The sequence below is a fragment of the Pteropus alecto genome, unplaced genomic scaffold, assembly GCF_000325575.1.
Source record: "Pteropus alecto unplaced genomic scaffold, ASM32557v1 scaffold98, whole genome shotgun sequence".
NCBI lineage: Eukaryota > Metazoa > Chordata > Mammalia > Chiroptera > Pteropodidae > Pteropus > Pteropus alecto.
Genome location: NW_006443570.1, coordinates 20,811,639 through 20,832,831, shown reverse-complemented (window position 1 = coordinate 20,832,831; position 21,193 = coordinate 20,811,639). Strand labels below are relative to the sequence as shown.

General features: G+C 35.5%; 1 protein-coding gene across 1 annotated transcript in view; it reads right to left on the bottom strand.

Annotated features, from left to right (window-relative positions):
- EFCAB5 (EF-hand calcium binding domain 5) overlaps nt 1-21,193 on the bottom strand; it is a 104,672-nt gene that overhangs the window by 17,693 nt on the left and 65,786 nt on the right. The window contains exons 14-20 of the mRNA XM_025041615.1: nt 20,256-20,470; nt 18,922-19,078; nt 9,737-10,026; nt 8,139-8,308; nt 7,444-7,672; nt 5,701-5,853; nt 1,050-1,153 (exon numbers count right to left, since the gene is read on the bottom strand). Coding sequence (XP_024897383.1) covers nt 1,050-1,153; nt 5,701-5,853; nt 7,444-7,672; nt 8,139-8,308; nt 9,737-10,026; nt 18,922-19,078; nt 20,256-20,470 — 1,318 coding nt within the window. The remainder of the gene's footprint in view (nt 1-1,049; nt 1,154-5,700; nt 5,854-7,443; nt 7,673-8,138; nt 8,309-9,736; nt 10,027-18,921; nt 19,079-20,255; nt 20,471-21,193) is intronic.

Here is a 21,193-nt window from a genome sequence, read left to right as displayed (position 1 = left end):
CTTTCTTCATATATATCAATATTGAGATGTCATTCCTTTGAGGTAATTGTAAAAATGTCGGTGATTTGCATAGCCTCAAAAAGCAAATTTTTAGTTCATAATATCAATCTTATAATGACAGGTAAGATTATGTCTTTCTTTTGCTACTCCCACCCTTCCCTGAAGCTGAGCCACTACTTTGTGTCTTTATGATAAGTAGTAATGGATGCATCATGCTAAACTTTCCAGGCATAATGATAAAATTGATTGGTCAACAGAGTTCCTCAAAAGGTACCTGCTCTGAGTTACACACAGGAATCTAAAGTTATGAGTCTGGATGTTACAAGGACTTCTGTAAAACTGTGGAAAAGAGCTTAAAGCTGAATGAACATTCTGTTATGAAGCTAAAATAAAATAAAATAAAATTTAATTAACATAGATACTTAAATATCAAATTAGCCTAAAGTCTGAGATAGGTTATTGCCTACTCACTACACTGACTCCTTAAGAAGCAGTTGGCCCCTTTTATAATAGATATGTTCTCAGTTAAGATCTGCTTTGCATCTGTCCACAGTTTGATAGTGTTCCCTATATTCCAGAGGTTAGAGGCATTTAAAGTAACCTAGAACTGAGTACTTATTAAAGACAATCTTCTCTGCCTTCTCCTTATTTTTATCCAGCCTGCCTTCTTAAAAATATATACATACTTGTTCCAAGCTAGCTAGCATTAAGAGGAACTCTGATAAGTAATGTTGATATATTTGTCATAATTATGGTGAGATTTTGTTGGATTCCATGTTTACAAGAAAATCATAGAAAATAAAACACTATCATGCTTAAAAATATGCATTTTTAATACAAAATACCAATGACATGTGTTTTTAAAAGGACTTGAGAGGGAAAGGAGTTAATATGGCCCATGCAGACAGGAGTTTTTCTCTAAAACCAAATCCGAATGAGAGTCAGTAACACAATAAGAGGCAAAAGCTGTGTCTTCAGATCTATTGCACCGAGGGGTGAGGAGTGACTCTGACAGTCAAACAAAACAGACATGAAGATGCATCTCATACCTGAAGATGCATGTTTTTCTGAAGATGGTAGGGGGATTTTTGTGGATTTCTGTTAGACCCAGGGGCCCTGTCACCATCATCTTGCGTAAAACATAGTCTGAACCCTTGAAAAGAGAAAGATTTCATTACAGAGAAGAATAAGTAGACCTCATATTCTCATTAAAGCTTATGGGGACAGATAAATAGGAAAAAAATAAGAAAACTTTAGATGACCTCTAGCTTTAGGTACAGTGACATTTATTTATTCTGTACCACTAAGGAATGAGGTGTTCTACAAGATAAAAATTTCAAAATACAATCTTCTTTTAAATGCACAAACCTATTTTTATAATTGTGATAGAATAGTGTTTACATTACTTTTCTGATATTAAAAGTACATTGTAGAACATTTGAAAAATACAGAAAAGCTCCCCTCCCCCAAAATAAGTACAATAAAATATATTCTCCAGTGAGGTCTTTATCTTTACTACCTCACCAAAACTGTATGTCAAGGTTATTACTGACTCTCTCATTGTCAGATTCCTAATCTTAATCTTCCTCTACCTCTCAGTAGCATTTGATGCAGGGAACAACTTCCTTCCTGATATACTTTCTTCACTTGGCTTTTGGGACACCACTCTCTCCTGGTTCTCCTCCTACTTTACTAAGCACACCTCTGAGTCTCCTTGCTTCTTTTTGTCTCCCTCAGCGCTAAGAGGTTTTTCAAACCGTAGGTCATAAACTACATATAGGTTATGAAAATATTTTAATGTCTTTTTAAACAGCTTTATTGAGGTATAATTGATATACAAAAATGCACATAATGTGTACAATTTGATGAATTTGGACTAATGAGTCTTGGTAAAGTTTTTTTGGTAGAGACTATTTTGTTTTAAGGAAGTAATATTAATTTAGTCTGTAAAATACACTAAACTGTAGGGAAGATGAATTCAATTGAGAGAAGCAAGAGGGATTTTTATGCTCTCCTTAAAAAAAATCCTTTTATTAAAAATGAAAACTATGATAACAGGATCTATGAGGCTACATGATGAATGATGCTTAGAAGAACAAACGTGAAATTTTCCTTTGCCTCTCTACATTCCATGTCTTCGTGTTCTAGATGAAATGTTTTCAACAGAATACTTAGCAAACTGTAAAGATTAAACCACATTGGCAATTGGGTTTCTAGTTTCTTTCCTAATTTATTTCTTCCATGATTTGTTATTTGGTGTTAAGTATACTAGACAGATCCTTTTTTAGAATGTGTTTCTCGGTTTAAATCTTTAGCTAAAACCAACCAATCCCTCTCCTGTTTCCCCCACAAAATTGTGTATATTGACCACTGTTAGACCAGAAGCCTAATATAAAAAATAAGGGGCTTGTGATAATGTCTGAAAATAAGCTTGTTTTTCATTTACTTTTACTTGGATCAAGACACTATAAATTCAGCAAGTGCCTTGGCAATTATTCAACAGCGAGATAACTACTGCTAATTAAAATTTCCTAGGAAATCATTTAGAGAAAGAACCACAATTATTTTTCTCTCCATTTTCTTCTGCCATTGTCTTGTTACTTTTTCCTCCTTTACCTTTCCAATATCTATTCATTCTCACCTTTCTCATTACACATTATCTTTAGTATTTATCCTATTTTGCTTTTTTCTCTTTTGACAAATATTTTTTAAAAGAATGAAATAAAATAGAATAGAAAATATCAGAAAACATCAATTGTAGTAAAAGTAGGTATTATTTGGGGGAATTTCTGTTTTAAGCATGTGTGTATGTTTGTAAAGGGTCAGGATATAAACTATTTTTCATACTATAGGTCAAGGTCAACAGAATTTTGAGCCACAATGATTCCAAACACTTGAAATGCCTCAGGGCTCAGACCTCAGGTTTTTTTTTTTTCTTTTCCTTATCTTCACTCATTTCCTTGGTCATCCCATCCAATCTCATGGCTTTTGTTTTGTTTTTAGTTATTTTGGTAAAATATACATAGCATTATATTATCCTTCTAATCATTCACAAGTATATAATTCAGTGACATTAAATACATTCCCAATGTCGTGTAACCCAGTCTCATGGTTTCAAATACCATTTATTCACTAGTCTGGATTTCTCCCCAAACACCAAGTTCATTTGCCCAACTGCCCATTTAGTTATCTCCACTTAGATGTACAACATTTTAAATTATAGTTTTAAGTTATAGTTTAAAAATATACTTTTCAATTTAGTAGATAAATTATCTTTTACTTAACTTTGTATTTATTTCATTATGAGAACAATTGAACACTTTTTTCATGTTTATTGACCATTTGCGTGAGAATTTTTTTTAATAGACTTGTCCTTTGCTTATTTTTCTTTGTATTTTTAAAAATCTCACTGATTTGTGTACAACAGTGTTAACCCTTTGTCAAACATGTGGCAATTTCCCCCCAGTCTGTCAAGAGTAATTGTTATTTTCTATAACTTTCGTGCAAGAAAGTTTTACTTTTTTATGTTGTCAATGTATCAGCCTTGCCTTAATTGTTTCAACCTTTCATGTAAGGAATTAGCCATACTTCCCAGACCAAGATTATAAATTCCCTGTCATCCCTCATTTTTTTTAGCTACTCTCATGTATTTATTCTTCCTCCAGATGAAGATTAAAATCATTTGGTCAATTAAAAAAGTCATTTTGAGATGTTTTTGGAATTTTGTTAAATTTATAAATAATTTTTGAAAGAAATTGTATTTTTTCAAATGGTCTTCTTGTGAAAAAAAATCATGATATGACTTTATATTTTATAAAAAAAAATTATGTCCTTTGGTAAATTTGTAGTTTGCTTCATGTAGGACCTAAGGGTGAGGAGGTGAAGCAGGGAGAATGTTCCAGGCAGAGTAACAGCATTTTTAAAGTCTCAGAGATAGGGAAAAAAAATTATTTTCTATTATGTATGGTTGGATGTGAAACATTAATTGTGGCATTATATTTTTTCCTCCTCCTGATAGTCTTCACCCTCCTTCTTCCTTTTCATTAGATCAGAAAGTCTGTGTTACTTTAGAAAAAAATGTGATGAGATGAAAAGCAGAAAGCACCGGCTAATCTCTGGCTTTCTTTTTTTCAAATGCCTACATTGATACAATTGAAGATTGCAAGTGTTCACCATTTATCTCTCTCAAATACCTCAGGGAAATAAAAAACCAAGGTCTTGGTTTCCTTGTTGGCTGTCAGCTGAGGGCTACACTTAGCTCTCAGAAAGCTTGGGTCTTTAAACACAGCCCTGTACATCTCAGAAACTGCAATGGGGTATCAAATTTTTCTCACACTGTTATCTCCCTGCTTCTTCTCTTATCCTCTCATCTTTTAGAGACACATAGCCAGAAAAGGTTTTCTGCTTTTAAGAGACCACTGATACTTTTTACTTTTTTGAGGCACAGAGCAGACTGATGAAGAGAGATCCAGAGAGGCTGCAAAAGAGGAAGGGGGTGGCTTAGAAAGTTATTATATTTGAGTGCTTGAAAAAAGGTATCCTTACAGCTACTTCAGCCATTTTTAACACCAAAACTTTATTGTAGTGTCTTCCACCTAGGACAAACCCCTGACCACATCCTTAGATAGCTGTAGTGGTCTCTGCCTAACTGTAACTCCACCCAGATGCTGCTGCTGAGTGGTTCTCCTCTCCTCCCCTCTGGGGATGGTCTGCACCTCCATAAGATGGCCCTGAGTAAAATGGATAGTGACCTTTGTGGCCTTGTCTGCAGCACTGTGACTCTGAAACTACACACCCCTGAAACCATGCTGATTGCTATGGGTGATATTAAACTTCTTCATGGTACCTTAGGTGTCATTTGCTTTAAGGCCCCAACAAGGTGTTTCTTAAGTGTGGTGAGACACTGACCAAGTGGAATCCGCCCTGGATCCCACATCCTCAGCCCCATCGTGATTGTGGCCTATCAGACTCGGTGCTCTACTTTCATACTAAGCGGTCCTCACACCCACATAGACATGTTCCATTCCAGTTCTGAGGACACTTGGAGGCTCCCACCTCCACCCCACCCTGGAAACAGCACCACAACTAGCAATTATAGATAGGGGGCCTTTCAAAAAAGAATGTGATGTAATTGTGTTATTCTAAAACAACAGTGCCTCATCCCTTCCCACTTCACCTATGATTCTGGTGGGGGCTGTCAGTTATAGTAGACTCCCCATCCTGACCAGAGGGGCAAAGCTCAGGATAGATCAAAAAGAGTTTTCTTTCATGGGTTTTCCAAGATGAAACAGGACGGAAAGATTCTTTTCTAGTTACTGAGCATCTGGCTTGCCCTGTGGAGAAAGCCCATCTTTAGCCAGAAGGACAAAGCCAAACTGTAGAGGGAAGCAAGCATGAGAACTGGGAAGAGAAAGAACTTGGCGGTACCAAATTCCTGGATCTGGTCATCCTGGAAGCCAGCTTGACTCCTGCCCCTTCTTCATTTTGGTCACATGAGTTAATCGATTCCTCCTTTTACTTAAGGCAGTTTGAGATGGACTCTTGCCACTCACAACCAAGGGTCTTGAGTAGGGATCATGAGAAATATGTCCCTTGTCATGCTAATAGCTAACTAAATATGGTTTTAAAATAGCAGTAAAATAATAACATCTAGAAACTCTGTTACCTTGGGAAGGTCTAACACTGCCCAGTCTTGCCTACCTGCTCTGGACCAGGCTCAATGAAGTATGTTGTGATGGCGGTAATGTCTGGTACAATGTCGTAGAGCCAGCTGATGCCAGTGATCACAACATGCAGGATGTGCTCCCGGCTGTGGACATAGTGATAGGCAGCGCTAAAGACACTGGCAACACCCTGTAGAGATAGAAAATTAATTGCCTTTTCTTTTTAAAATAGCAAAATAATTAGTAATGTATCAATTAGATTATCTTTTCATTAATGACAATCTTCCTACAAATTATTCATCAGTTTTCAAAAGGCAGTGTTCCAGCTTCTATGAAAAAAAAGATCATTATGAAATCAAAGGTGTAAGGAGAGATCTACTGTAAGAGCCATATAAATTATTACGTTTCCTGATAATCATCCAGGGAAATTTTATGGTATGTACAATCATAGAATAGTGTCAGAAGAACAAGATAAAACTTTGAAATGAGAAAACAAATGCTTAAAAGCCAAGACTAATGCCAGCCTTGGGAAGATAGGTAGGAGTTGCCCTGATCTGATGCAATATTAATGCCTACATCTTTATATGGCTACTGTAATCAGATGAACAGTACAGGATGTACTAGGTTCTGAAACCTGCAACATGTTAAGATTACACAGTCTTCTTATAGGCATAAAGAGAGCCTGTTTGTAGAGAAGGAATGGGATGTCCTTAGAACTCATCTGCGGTCTTGTTAAGAAACTCCAGAGACCACAAATTCTTCAAAAATACATGCATTTTATATTAGGACCCAAGGTGCCTAAGAGTAACACAGAAGCCTTTACTTCCAAAGGCTAGAGCATTAACTTGTAATTAATTTCGACATGTTCTCTAACAAGGTTATATATAGCTCACCTACTGATAACTCCATACTCCTCCATTTTGCTTCTTAATATCTTCACATCATTCTTATGTTAGGTGAGAATGAATCTTATTATTAAAAAGATGTCCAAAGAAAAAGATTCTACCACTTTCCATAGTTATAGATCCAGTAAGTGGGAAGAGAGATTTTAAAATAATGGTAAATAAACATAAAAAGCCAGGGGCTTACAGGGGAACAAATGATATGAGCATAGCAAGTTCTCAATTGCTGCTACATCCCAATCTGTTGCCTCCATAAAGGCTTTCAAACTTCCTGCATTGCAATATCTATTCATAAAATTAAATTTAAATGCTTAAAGAAATAATCCAGTTATTTTATAGTCTTAAAAGTGCCTATCCTTTTCGTGATCTAATTTGAAAACATTACTACTCAAGAAACATTTAAGCTTTTTCCTTGCTTCTTCTCCATCAAAAAAATTATAGCACTGATATCAAGAGTTATGGAAATGCATATTATATTTAGCATTATTTGTTGAAAGAGCAAAGAATTTCTGGGTACCACTATTAATAAAACATAAATATGTACTTATTCTTACTATGTGGGTCTTAGTAGTTTAATGCTTGGATTTTGGTTCTACAGCATAAAATTATGTTTCTATGATTAATGCAATGGGACACATATTAACAATCTTCCCAGAGAGTCTGAGGCCCATATGTGCAAGTGAGGCTGAGAGTCCTTCCATGCGTAATGGGAACCTCTACAAAGACTGACACATACACATAGGGAACTGGAACCAGAATGGTAACACTATCTAAATACATAGTTCTACTCTCATCCAGTTTCAGGTTTTGCTTTTTAAAAAATTATAGAAGGAGAAGCCATCCTACCATTGCTATTCACAAATTCTTCTATGGCTTACCTGATAGAATCTAATTTCGTGAGGTAAGAAGATGTTTATTTCATGGGGATCTCTTAGGGTGTCAATAGCCATGACCCCAAAGATTCTCATATAAGCATCCTGAAGAGGCAGAGCCAGGAATGATCCATTTCGATCAGTCTTCTTGCGGGAATCATTCCAGAAGAAAATGTTCCCATGGTGTTGAACTTGGGGTACATGTATTGGTGTCCCTTCATCCACTACTGTAAAGCTGAGGAATAGGAATATAAGGATAGGAGAAGGGCACAGGAGAGGCTTTAAATCATATAGGAAATAAAATCGATTCTACATTGTAATCATAGCATTATATGTCAATAAAGTGGACTCAAAATTACCAGTTTGTAGAGTCTAACTTGAGAAAAAGATTTAAAAAACAAGCTTAGGTCATAACTGAGAAAACATATATAAACAGGATACAAGAGACATAACTTATAAAAGATAATATTATGAAGCAGAGTCTCTATGTGGCAAATTAATGCCTAACGTGAGCTCTAGAAACAATTAGGTAAAATCATGTAAGATTGGAAACCCACCACCTCCCGGGAGCTCTAGAAGCATTGGTGACCTGAGACAATTTTTCTCTTGGTCAACTAACTAGGATTTTAAAGCTAGCTTACTTCAGGAAGGGAATTATTATTTTTAGAAAAGTAAAACCAACCTTTTCAAGAAATTCTTACCTGATTCCCTTCATGTCCCTGTAGAGTACTTTGTTTAGCACAAATGGAGCATCATCTAAAGTACAAGCTACATTCCTCAATAGAACAGTCCCTCTATGAGGCAGTAGTAGGTTTTCTTCTAAGAGGGAAATGTGAGCACTAATCTTCTTATTTCCATGGGCTTGAGCATCCTACGGAAAAAATGTTTCTGACCATGTATTTGCCAAGAGCTATTCTCTTAATCATATCTCCCTGATTAGCCAGCCAGTTTGTACATCTGACCTCAATAATTTCATTTTCATGAATAAATGATGGAGATATTACCATTTATGGCAGTGAGGAAAAGATTGATACCACAGCTGTCCCCCAAACCTGAGTTTTAGTAAGTGGTATGGATTTACTTAATGCCAACTAGACTGGTTTACCAAGAAAAAATCTCTCAAAATCTACTTAAATTTAGAGGTTTAAAACTTGGATCCCTTTGAACTATAGTTATATTGTCTGGGCTTCAGTTAAAAGTATTTATTTTAGGAAGCTGGTACAAGATGGCTTCAATTCACTCATATTTCTTAACCATCTACTATAACGTGAATGTGGGGGAAAATGTTCTCAAGGAATTTTTAACATAGTTTGGCTATGACATTTGACTAATGTCATTTCAGAAAAGGATTTCTTGGGGCCCCAGATTGCAGACTTTAGGCAACTACTATTTCTAATGGAAATAACTGAAAACTCTCTGTATTTAAAATATTATGTTATTAAGAATATTACATGTTAACACATATATTGAGCATGTCCATAAATTGGGGGACATGAATGACATTATATTTGTCTCCACTTTCTATATATTTGGGTTTGCTTTTCATGCCTTTTTTTCTTCTGCCTTTATTACTCCTTTTATTCTACAAGGTCTATAGAGTAACTGACAAAAATGTGGTGAGATTTCTCTTAGGGTACTGCAGATCTCTGAAGCGAGTTGGAATAAGACCTCTTTTTCTTGATTGGTCTCCAGTTCTTGATCACCTCGAATGATACAGGTCCCCTGGATCAATGAAATCTGTGATATATGTAGAAGATAGCCATACTGTTTCTGAGAGGAGCAGCAAGCTGGGAGTCTTAGGGGCGGCAAAACTTGAGCAGTGGCCTATCAAGGTGATGCGTTTTCAGTGACATGATTCTATAATAGTCTCAGCTTATTTCTAGGCAGTGCTATGAAATATTGTGTGATATTGGATTCTACTTTATAATGACTTTATAATTTAAATAGTTTCTTTTTGAATGACTCCCAAAACATGCAAGGGGAATGTAGCTTGAATTGCTTGCACATCTCCCTACTGGTATTTTTCAGTCTAGCTTATTTGACTCTGGGCACACATTAATTAGAAATCCCAAGACATAATTAAGTCTTTTATACCTTTCCTCTCTGCTTCTACCTCGCCATCCTACAATCATTCCAATTGCATCTTTCCTAGGCTTTGGGTCATTGGAATGAATAAAACATCTATAGCAGTACCCAGAGAATTTTAAGAGAATTTAGTGTGTGCTCCTCCTTTGCAACCATTGAACATAACCTCCTGTGAGGAATCTTTTCCTTTTATCTATCATTCTAGAAAATATACCTGTGTGAGGGCCTTAAAGGTCTCAGTGTACACTGGCTCCAGAGATACTCCACTTGTCTCTGAAGCACGTTGAATTTGGTGCAGCCACTTCCGTCTGGCACAATTCCTCAGATCCTCAATATGGCTCCTTTTTAAAGTCGTCATCAGAAACTCCACAACACTTTCCAGAACATGATCTTCATTGCCCCTCAGTTCAGATACAACCAATTCTATGTATTTCTGAAACTGTTTTGAAGACAGCCTCACTTCATGACCAGGGTGTGGCTTTGGAAATTGGATGTGTAGTTTAGCTAAAAGACATAAACATAAAACCAAGAACTAACCAAAAGTTCATTTGTCAGTGGAGGCAATTTTCATTCTCCTCTTACAGCAAACTGAAGACCCTGACAACTGCTCCCCATGGAAAATTCCCATGGAAAAGGTATATCAAAGGCATCTCTAAGCCCAACAGAACATCTTACAATGACTTCCTTTGCTAAACTCAAGATGACTCCTACGTCATCTTCTCTGTTTTTGTTTTGTTTTGTTTAATTCTATCACTTAGGTGAAATCCCAGGGCCAACTTTGATTTCTCCATACCTTTTTCATTCCATATCCAATAGACCACTTAATCTTACCCTGTTAGTCTTTGACAATGTATCTTGTGGCCATTCCTCTCCATTTCTATTTCCGTAATACCGAACCAATATTAATTGCTTTAGAGTTGGATTACCAATAGTAAGGCTCAAAATACTAAGAGAAATAAGTCAGGTAGAAAAAGTTGAGGACCATATCATTTTACTCATATGTAGAATATAAAACTGAAAGCAACAAATGAACATGACAAAAAAGAGAGACTCATGGACACGAACAAAATTTTAGTGGTTACCAGAGGGAAGTGGGAGGAGCGAGGAGGTAGATAAGGGTAAAGGGGGACACATATATGGTGATGGAAGGAACTTTGGGTGGTGAATACATAATGCAATATACATATGATGTATTATTGAATTTCACACTTGAAATGTATATAATTTTATTAACCAATGTCACCCCAATAAATTTAATAAAAAAAGTTATACATCAAAAAAGTAGTAAGGCTTAATACATATTTATAAAATTAAATTAAAACACAACTTGTATTACGTAGTTCCCTGGTTCAAACTGTATTTGGATCCAGCCCATGTTCCAATAATATTTGCCCATAATACCGTACAGGAATTATTTGCTCCAGTATCTCCATTCCACTTATAGTCCCTGACCATGCCTTGCACACTTCTACATCAATATCTCTTTTATTTTTTTATAATACAATCATGAATCTACTACCAAATCTGAATATTACCAACAATTTACATCTCCCTTCATGCCCCTGCTGTTGTTAACTCCCCGGTTCCCCATATCCCCTCCCAATTTCCTGAAATTTTGCTTTTGCTTTATCTTTTCCTTGCTTTTTCTCTCCAATAGTGTTATTGTTTGTATGAGTATGTGTACTTCTAAACAATATGTAATTTACTTCTGCCTGTTTGTATACTTTAGAAAAAGAACATCATGCTATATGTAGTTTTCTGGGACTTGCTTTTTCATTCAACATTATGCTACCATATCCATCCATGTTGTTCTTGTGACTGTGACTTATTCATTTTCATCATTATATAATATGTTATTCCGTAAGTATACCACCATTGATTTATTTATTCTCCTGTCAATGGACATGTCGGTTGTCGCCGGTATTTTGCTCTTATGAACAGTGCTATGAGCATTTTTGTACATTCCCTTGGGGTACATGTATAAATGTCTTTGACTTTTATTAAAAATTAATCAGTCACAGAGTATGTGACTTTCCCCCTTTAAAGTTCAAAATCTCTCCTTACTCAGGAAGGATTCCACTATGATTTCCCCCTTCCCTAAAAGATGGAAGCATTCATTCTATACCATTTATTTGACAATTAACAAATACCACCTGCTACTTTTAGTCATCTTGTCATATAAAAGCATCTCATTTCTGGAGCTGGACTTTTGTTGATTTTTGCTCTTTAGCATCCACTCATCTTTCTCCTGGTACTTATATCCCACATTTAGCTTTGGAGAAATTACTTCACTGCCACTTCAGTTCATGTGTTTGAGTAGGGTTCCACTTGTGGTTCTAGAGGTGGAGCATGCATCTCAGGCCTAAGCCAGTCAGAACATTCCATTCCCCTAGCTAGAGGGGCTGGTCCAGACTAATACCACACTTTTTGCTTGAATGATTAAGAAAAGGACACTTTCCTTCTTATTCTTACTGGACTTGAGTAAATCTGTGAGTATGTGAGACTGGACCTGGTCACCACAAGGATAAAGGCTGTATGAAAATGGAGTCGACATATAGAAGACAGCAGGTCCAGACTAAAAGAGAGAGAAAGAGAAAGAAGCAGACACCTGTCCTAATGTCATTATTTAGTTTGTCTCGAACTAGCCCTGGACTTTTTCATCACATGAACCAATTAAATCCTTTTTTTGCTTAACCACTTTGGGATGGGTTTTCTGTTTCTTGGACTCAAACAATCCTAATTCATACATTCCCAATTAGAGCAATCTTAAGCCTATTTGAGAAAAGAGGGTGGCTCTGCAGAGAAGTGGTTTAGCTTATGGTGTCAGAACCCAAGTGGTATGAAGAAGGTGTCCACATGGGGTAGATGCTCAACATGAGGTATTCAAACCTGAGCAGGGTGAGAAGGAAATCTAAATGAAGGGACAACCCAGCCTGGGAAGTCAGAACCTAAACAGGATGAGGAGGGTGTCTATATGGAGAGGCAGCTCATCATGGAGGAGTCAGAGTTCAAGCAAGATGAGGAGGACTTCCAGGTAGAGAGTCCATTCAACATGAGGAGAGTAAGAAGCCTGGGTAAATTGAGGAGGGCATCTATATAAAAAGATACCTTGTCATGGAATGCTAGCGCTCAAAAAGTGTGTGAAAGGCATCTACATAGTGGGGGATCTGGTGTGGCATGTCAGAGCTTGAGCAGAGTGAGGAGGAAAACTGTGTGGGAAAAACTGATTAGTACAGGGTATTGGAACTTAAGTGTAGGACATCAGTTTGCAGGAGAGGACAGCATGATGAAAGATTAGTTCCATTCAGAGAAATTGATCAAAAGAATACAGTCACATACCTCTTAATGACAGGGATAGTGCTGACAAATGTAGGTGATTTTGTTGTAAGAACATCACAGAGCACATGTACTCAAACCTAGATGATATAACCTACTACACACCTAGGCTATATGGTATAGCTTATTGCTCCTAGGCTACAAGCTTGTATGGCATGTTACTATACAAAACAACACAAGATTAAGTCAAGCACGAGAGAAAATGATACAATCAAGAGATGCGGTAAACACAAGATGTATGAGGCTGCTGCCAGTGTAACATAGCATTGTGTTTTATAGCAAACATTTTTGTATGTAGAAAGAGTACACTAAATTAACAATAGAAAGTTTAGCATAGTAAATACATAAACCAGTAATAGTCATATATTATCATTACCAAGCATTATATACTGTACATAATTGCATGTGCTGTACTTTTATCCAATTGCAGTGCAATAGTTTGTTTACACCAGCACTACCACAAACACTTGAGTAATGTGTTATCCTACAACGTTACAACAGCTATGACCTCACCAGGAAATAGTAATTTTTCAGCTCCATTATAATCTTATGGGAACATCATTGTATATGCAGCCTGTTGACTGAAATGTCATTATGTGGCACATGACTGTAAATATATTTAGGATAATATTAGCAAGTTAGAAGGAGCTACAAGTTAATTGAGTTTATTGACGTAACATCAGTTAATCAATTATATAATTTTCAGGTGTACGTTATAATTTGACATCTGTATATTCTATTGTGTGTTAACCACCCAAAGTCCAGTTTCCTTCAGCTACCATATATTTGATCCCCTTTACCCACTTCGCCCTCCTCCCATCCCCCTATACTTGACCCCGTTAACCATCTACCTCCCTCCTCCTCCCCCACCGCCTACCCTCTGGTAACCACCAGTCTATAGTCCATGTCCATGAGTCTCTGTTTGTCCTGTTCATTAGAGCAACTTGAATTTAATCATGAGGAAACATTCGCCAAACCTAAAAGAAGGACACATTACAACCTGCCTGTAATCTTAAATATGTCAAGGTATGGAAATCAAAGAAAGACCGAGGAGTTTCTTAGATGTTCCAAAGTAAAAAAACAGCAGTAGTTTTACGCTAACTACTTGTCCAGTTTTCAGTTTCTTTAAAAAACTCTTTGAGTTTTTCAGTGAGACTTTCTAAATAAATATGGTTATTAATGTTCCAGATTTCTGAAATTTGGTGACAGAATGATTCGCCAAAGAATTATAATTTTAAGAGAGTTAAATATCCTACTTAAATAGAAATTTATATATTAAAGCCAATCTTATCATTGAATAGAAAATTAAGGGCATATCCAACAAATGTTAATAGCTACAACATGGAAAATAATGGGAAAAGAGTGATTTATTCCATTAAATACTACAATGTAGACAGGTCACATATTCTACAGCTTTTTATATGTGATATTTCTGTTCAAAAGATTAGGCTACATTAGACTGGAATAAAAATGGGGAAATTACAAGATGCTCTTTCCATATAGAAAACTTCCATTTTGAGGATACTAGCAGAAACATTTCTAGAAATTTCATATTCTGTGACTTTATCCTATTTTATCCCCAATTTTGAATCTTGAACACAGAAATGGATATGAAGGGTAGAGCAAAACAAAAACAAACAAACAAATAAACAAGAGCTGTTTGAAGATTTGCCAATATATTATTTGCTAATGTCTGAAGTTAAAATTTTCTTACATTTTTAAGAAACTAAATTTGACTTTCTTCTTCCATTTGGCCATCAGTTCAGCAGTCATCTCCTCAGGCCACATAGCTGTGTTCAGAGAAAGTTGTTTTGTACAAGCCTATCCTGGGTGAGAATAACTTGTTCTTTCTGTTTGAAGATATTTTCTTCTGGCAGCAGATTCTGCCTCCTCATTACTTTCCTCATTCTTATTTACTGGTTTAACCCATTACATTTTATGCTTTCTACCTATCCCTACTTCTGTACTTCAATCGTATATATTGGAGCATCCTTATATCAGGTTCCTTAAATTCTAGAATTCATCATGTCTAACTCCTTCGTTTTACAAAGGAGGACACCTGGGTGTACGGAAGTTCAGTAACTTGCCCTTCATGTGACTATATAGTTATAGATCCAGTATTGGAACCCAGCTCTCCTGACCATTGTGTAGTGTTCTTTCCTCTGGTTTTGTGTCATGAAATCTGCCCATATTATAAATGGAAACCAATTCATTATGCCTTTAGAAACTTCATTAAATAAACTCTTTTTAGATACAATCTAAGAAAATAGTGCAGTGTAGTGTAAAGTTTGTAAAAGATATAATTAATAAAGAATACATGACAATTGATAAACTTATGTACATTTGAAAATTATTAATATAATGATTTTGAAAGAGCTGAAGAACTTAACTACCTTGATAATTCTTTTCATGATAATTATTTCGGTATATACTTTAAGAATTGGAAATCTGGGGTGCAATGCTGTGGCGGGGAGATCTGAAGTTGATTCTGAGAAACCTGAATTAGTGTTAGCAGAAGAGATATGGAGGAGCCATAGAACACTGAGGTTGAATTCAGGAAGACCTAAGACGATAGAGAACTTGCTTGCTCTCTACACTTTTCAAAGGAGAGGTTGGTATGGTGACAGACAATGGAGGCTTTATCAAAATCCTAGGCTGTCAGAAGTAAGGTCTAGTCCACTGAACTCACATGTCACTCTGTCATGTGGATAAGCCCTCTGAGATAGTAGATGTTGGAGACAAAGTGTAGGTGAAGCTTATTGGCTGAGAGATAAAAAAATGATAGGATAAAAGTTTCCTTTTCCATGAAAGTTGTCAACTAAAGAAGTGGGAAAGATCTCAATCCCAAAAAGAGGTGGTACGTATATACAATGGGATATTACTCTGCCATAAGAATGAACAAAATCTTTCTATCTGCAATGACATGGATGGACTTAAAGGGTATTGTGCTGAGTGGAGGACATCAGACATAGACAAATGTCATAGGATTTCACTTATATGTGGAATCTAGAGAAGTGGATAAACAAACAAAAGAGAAACAAGCTCATAGAGATCATTGTGATGGTTGCCAGATTAGGGTGGGATTGGGAGAATGGGTAAAGGGGGGAAGGGATTAAGAAATACAAATTGGTAATTACAAAATAGCCATGGAGATGTAGAGTATAGCATGGTGAATATAGTCACTAGTATTTTAATAACTATATATGGTGTTAGATGGTTACTGGATTTATTGGGGTGATTGCTTTACAAGTTATATAAATGTGTAATATATATTAGACATTTAAGTGTACAACTTATACAATATTGTATATCAATTGTAATTGAAAAAAAACAAAAGACATGAAATGTTAATGAGGATGTGGAGAAGGAATCTTTGTGCACTGTTGATGGGAATGTTAATTGGTATAGTCACTATAAAAAACAGATGGAGATTCTTCAAAAATTAAAACTAGAACTACCATATGATCTAGCAATTTCACTTCCAAGTATATATCCAAACAAAACAAAATCACTATTTCAAAGAGATATCTACACTCCCTTGTTCACTGCAGAATTATTTACAATGGCCAAGATATGAAAACAGCTTATGTCCATCAACAGATGAATGGTTAAAGAAAATGTAGTATATACAATGAAATATTCAGCCACAAGAAAGAAGGAAATCCTGCTATTTGCAACAACATCGGTGGATCTTGAAGGTATTATGCTAAGTGAAATAAGTCAGATGGAGAAAGACAAATACTATATGATCTCATATATGTAAATCTAAAAAAAGCCAAACTCATAGAAATAGTGTATAATGGTGGTTCCCAGGGGCTGGGAGCAGGGGAAATGGGGAGATGTTGATCGAAGGTACAAACTTCTGTTATAAGATGAATAAGTTCTGAGGATCTAACATATAGCATAGTGACTATAGTTAACAATATAGTATTATATACTCGAAAGTTGCTAAAGAGAGTAAATCTTAAATGCTCTCACCACAAAAAAAATGCAATGGTAATAAAATACCTAAGAATAAACTTTAAAAAGGGTGTGAAAGAACTATATCCTGAAAACTATAAGATGTTATTAAAATAAATTGAAGAGGATACAAAGAAATGGAAAGATATTCTGTGTTCAAGGATTGTAAAAATCAACAGTGTTAAAATGGTCATATTACCCAAAGCAATATATAGATTTAATGCAATCCCCATCAAAATCCCAATGGCATTTTTTAAAGAAATAGAACAAAAAAATCATCCAATTTGTATGGAACAATGAAAGATCTCAAATAGCCAAAGCAATCCTAAGAAAAAAGAACAAAGCTAGAGGCATCACATCCCCTGACTTCAAACTATGCTATAAGCAACAATAATTAAATCACTTTTGGCAGAAAAATCAATCGCTATTGGTATTGGCAGAAAAAAAACAGACAAACAGACCAACAGAAAAGAATCAAGAGGCCAGAAATAAACCCACATATGTATGCGCAAATAATTTTCTACAAAGGAGCCAAAAACATAAAACAAGGAAAAGAAATCCTCTTCAATAAATGGTGCTAGAAACATTGGAAAGCCACATACAAAAAATAAATAAATAAATGAAGCTAGACTGCTATTTGTCACAAAAGATACACAAAAATTAACTCGAAACGGATCAAAGAGCTAAATATAAGACCTGAAACAATAAATGCATAGAAGAAAACATAGGTTCTAAACTTATGGTCCTTGGTCTTAGAGACAATTTTATGAATTTGAACTCAAAGGTAAGGGAAATAAAAGCAACAATAAATGAATAGGACTCTATCAAACTAAAAAGCTCTGCACAGCCAAAGAAACCAACAAAACAAAGAGACAATCAACTGAATAGAAGAAGATATTTGCAAACAACACCTCCGAAAGGTGGCTAATTTCCAAAATATATAAAGAATTCATACAACTCAACAACAACAAAACAATCCAATTAAAAAGTGGGCAAACTACCTGAAAACACACTTCTCCCAAGAAGACGTACAGATGACCAAAAGATATATGAAAAGCTGCTCAACTTCACTAGCTATTAGGGATATGCAAATCAAAATCACCATGAGATACCACCTCACACCTGTTCGAATGGCTATTATCATCAAAGTAAGTAATAACAAATGTTAGAGAGATTATAGAGAAAAAGGAATCTTTATACACTGCTGGTGAGACTGCAAACTGGTACAGCTACTATGGAAAACAGTATGGAGGTTCCTCAAAAAATTCAGAATAGAATCACCATATGACCCAGCAATCTCTTCTGGGTATCTGCCTGAAAATTTTGAAAACATTTATTTGTAAGAATATATGTACCCCTATGTTCACTGCAGCATTATTTGTGGTGGCCAAGACATGGAAACAATCAAAGTGTCCTTCTATAGGTGATTGAACAAAGAAGATGTGGTACTATATACAATGGAATACTATTCAGCCACAAGAAAAGATGAAATACTGCCATTTGTGACAACATGAATAGATCTTGAGAATATCATGCTAAGCAAAATAAGTCAGAAAAATTTGAGAACCATATAATTTCACTCGTATGTAGGATGTAAAATTGAAAGCAACAAATGAACGAGACAAACAAAAACTCATAAACACAGACAACAGTATAGTGGTTACCAAAGGGAAAGGAGAATGGGAGGAAATAGAAAAAAGTAAAGGGGTCAAAATATAGAGTGAAAGAAGATCAAACTTTAGGTAGGGAACACACAATGCACTTAGAATTGTACATTTTGGTAATTTTATTAACCAATGTCATCTCCAGTAAATTTAATAAAAGAAACGATAATTATGTGAGGTGATGGAGGTGTTAATTAACATTACTGTGGGAATAATTTCACAATATATAAGTGCATCAAATCAACACATCATACACCTTAAACTTATATATCAATTATATCTCAATAAAGCTGAAAAATTATAGCCACACTGGTAGGTATGAAAGTGGTACCTCATGGTTTTAGAACAACCATTGTTTAACTGTATATATGTCACAGTACTGAGAAACTTGAAGCCAAGATGTTACCACACTCAAATAAGAAAATTCTTATATTATTACCTTTCTTCATAGATTCTTTTTCCATTCCTTCCTTATATGTGTACAAAAGTTCATCAACTTCCTTTAGATCCAGGAAGCCTGAGCCATCACTGTCCCACTTCTGAAACAGAGCTTCTAGGAGAAGTCCCCGTCGGACTCGGGAAGCATTTTGTCTAGCCTAGAATACATAGGATAAAAAAGCAAAGAAGATGCGCCATTCATTGTACGAGCTGGCATCCTAAGTTTATTCCCCCTAAAGAGCAGTGCTTTAAAAAAAAAAAAAAGGCTTTATTTTGAGGACTAAGCATGATATTAATGAGAAAATTAAGCTTTTAATTTTAATCCTCTAAATACCATTTCTGTTTCACCTCTAGAACAAAAAAAGACGGGAATTCTCTGCATTGAATTAAAACATTAATTTGAGAAGAGGACTGCACTCCTTAAGAATCTTTAAATTATTCCTTTCTACTCCCTCACTGGTTGTTCTGGAATGTGATAAACACATGGGGTACTCTGCCTGACTTCTTAGTGGGATATATTCTGTAGTGAAGGGAGATGAATGGCAGTGTTCAAACAATGAAAAATGATTGTATTCAAAAATTCTTTTTTATATTTAACATTGACCTAACTTGACATTAATTACCTTTTAGATTTTTTACTAGGTTAATTATATCAATTAGATAGTAATTTAATTAACATCTAGCTAGATTTAATTGCTAAAAGAAAGCGAATATATACCATTTGGTTGAATGAGGAGAACTGCAATAGAGGAAGCAAGAGATATCAACTCCATAATTAGGCTGAAAAGACTCATAAGGCTGCTGAAGTTACTGAATATCCCTGGTGAATCTAATTTACACATTTCATATAAGAGCACATAAATTGTTTATATCAGCTAATGTGTGTGTATTTATCTATCACCCAAGTAAGTTCTTAGGAAATAAATACTACCTCGGTGCAGTGCACATGAATAAAAATATATATTCAAGCCATAACTCTACTTTATGCATTTATAAATGAACTCATGCAGCAGACAGACACACACACACATCTTTGCTCATACACATATCTGCTCCTCAAAAATCTGCTCTTCAAGCTTCAGAGGAGTTAAAACAAAGCTGTATAATAAACCATCTCCTGCCCCAGCAATCACGATAGTGTTAGGGGAATGAGTCCTCTGGAGTGTAATCTTAGAACATTTGACAATAAAATAAAATATTTAATGGCCATGCTCATTGAAATAAACTGATAAGTTTGGTGTAAATTTTTAAAGAAGAGCCACACAAGAACAACTGAGGTAGAGAGATTTACTTATAACAGTGACTTCACTTGTTTCATTAAGCAATATTACTCACCTCTTCTAAACCACTTATTTTCTCTTCTTTTGTTTCAACGTAGCCTCTCTTAAAAAAGAAGGTGAGAGTCTCACTGACACTCAAGGGAGTATCTTCACCAACAAATGTCTCCAGGAGTTGCACAAACTGGAGCAGATTGATGGAAACTCCATTGAAAGCACTCCTACCTTTTACTTCCTTATAAGACTGAATATTTCTGATAATTGAATGTAGGTCTATCAGTCAGGAAACACACCAAACAATAAAGTTAATAATTTTCTCAAAGATCAAGAAAAATATACAAGTATTTATTGTAATGGACATCTGCTATTTTTTTTTTTTTTTCCTGTCAGGAATCCATGCTCCTTTCATGAAGACAGCACCCTTTTTTTAATTTGACAAAAACAATCTCTCCCCCATTGTCAGTTTAGATAAACCAGATGGTACTGAGTCTCCTCAACTCTTGCCCAAGGATGGCTACATGATATAGGTCTGGATTTATATATGACAGCAATGTAACATATTATGGGCCAATGAGAATTATACCCAAAACTTTTAGGAGAACTATTGGAAAAAAAACCACTCTTTTTGTACTCTGATTCCTGAACTTGTAGGATGTAGGCTTAAAGATACTTTCATGGACATCTTTGTCACAGTATCAAAAAAACAACCTAAAATTGAAAGTTACACAGAGAAGAAGAGGGTCGAGAGCCACAGACAGTGTCCTACGGCTATTGTTGAGCCCTTGGATTCACTGTGTCAAAAGCCAGCTGCAATTTCTACTTGCCAGTTAAATAAGTCTGTAAATACCACCACTACCACCTCTCCCCCAAAGAGTCTTTAATATATTTATCTTGGAGCTCAATGTTATAGCATAAAGCATATTTCATAAAATTTCAACCCAATAACTTAAATTTCATCTATTCATTAATTTAACCATTCATGATCTTATGCCATAC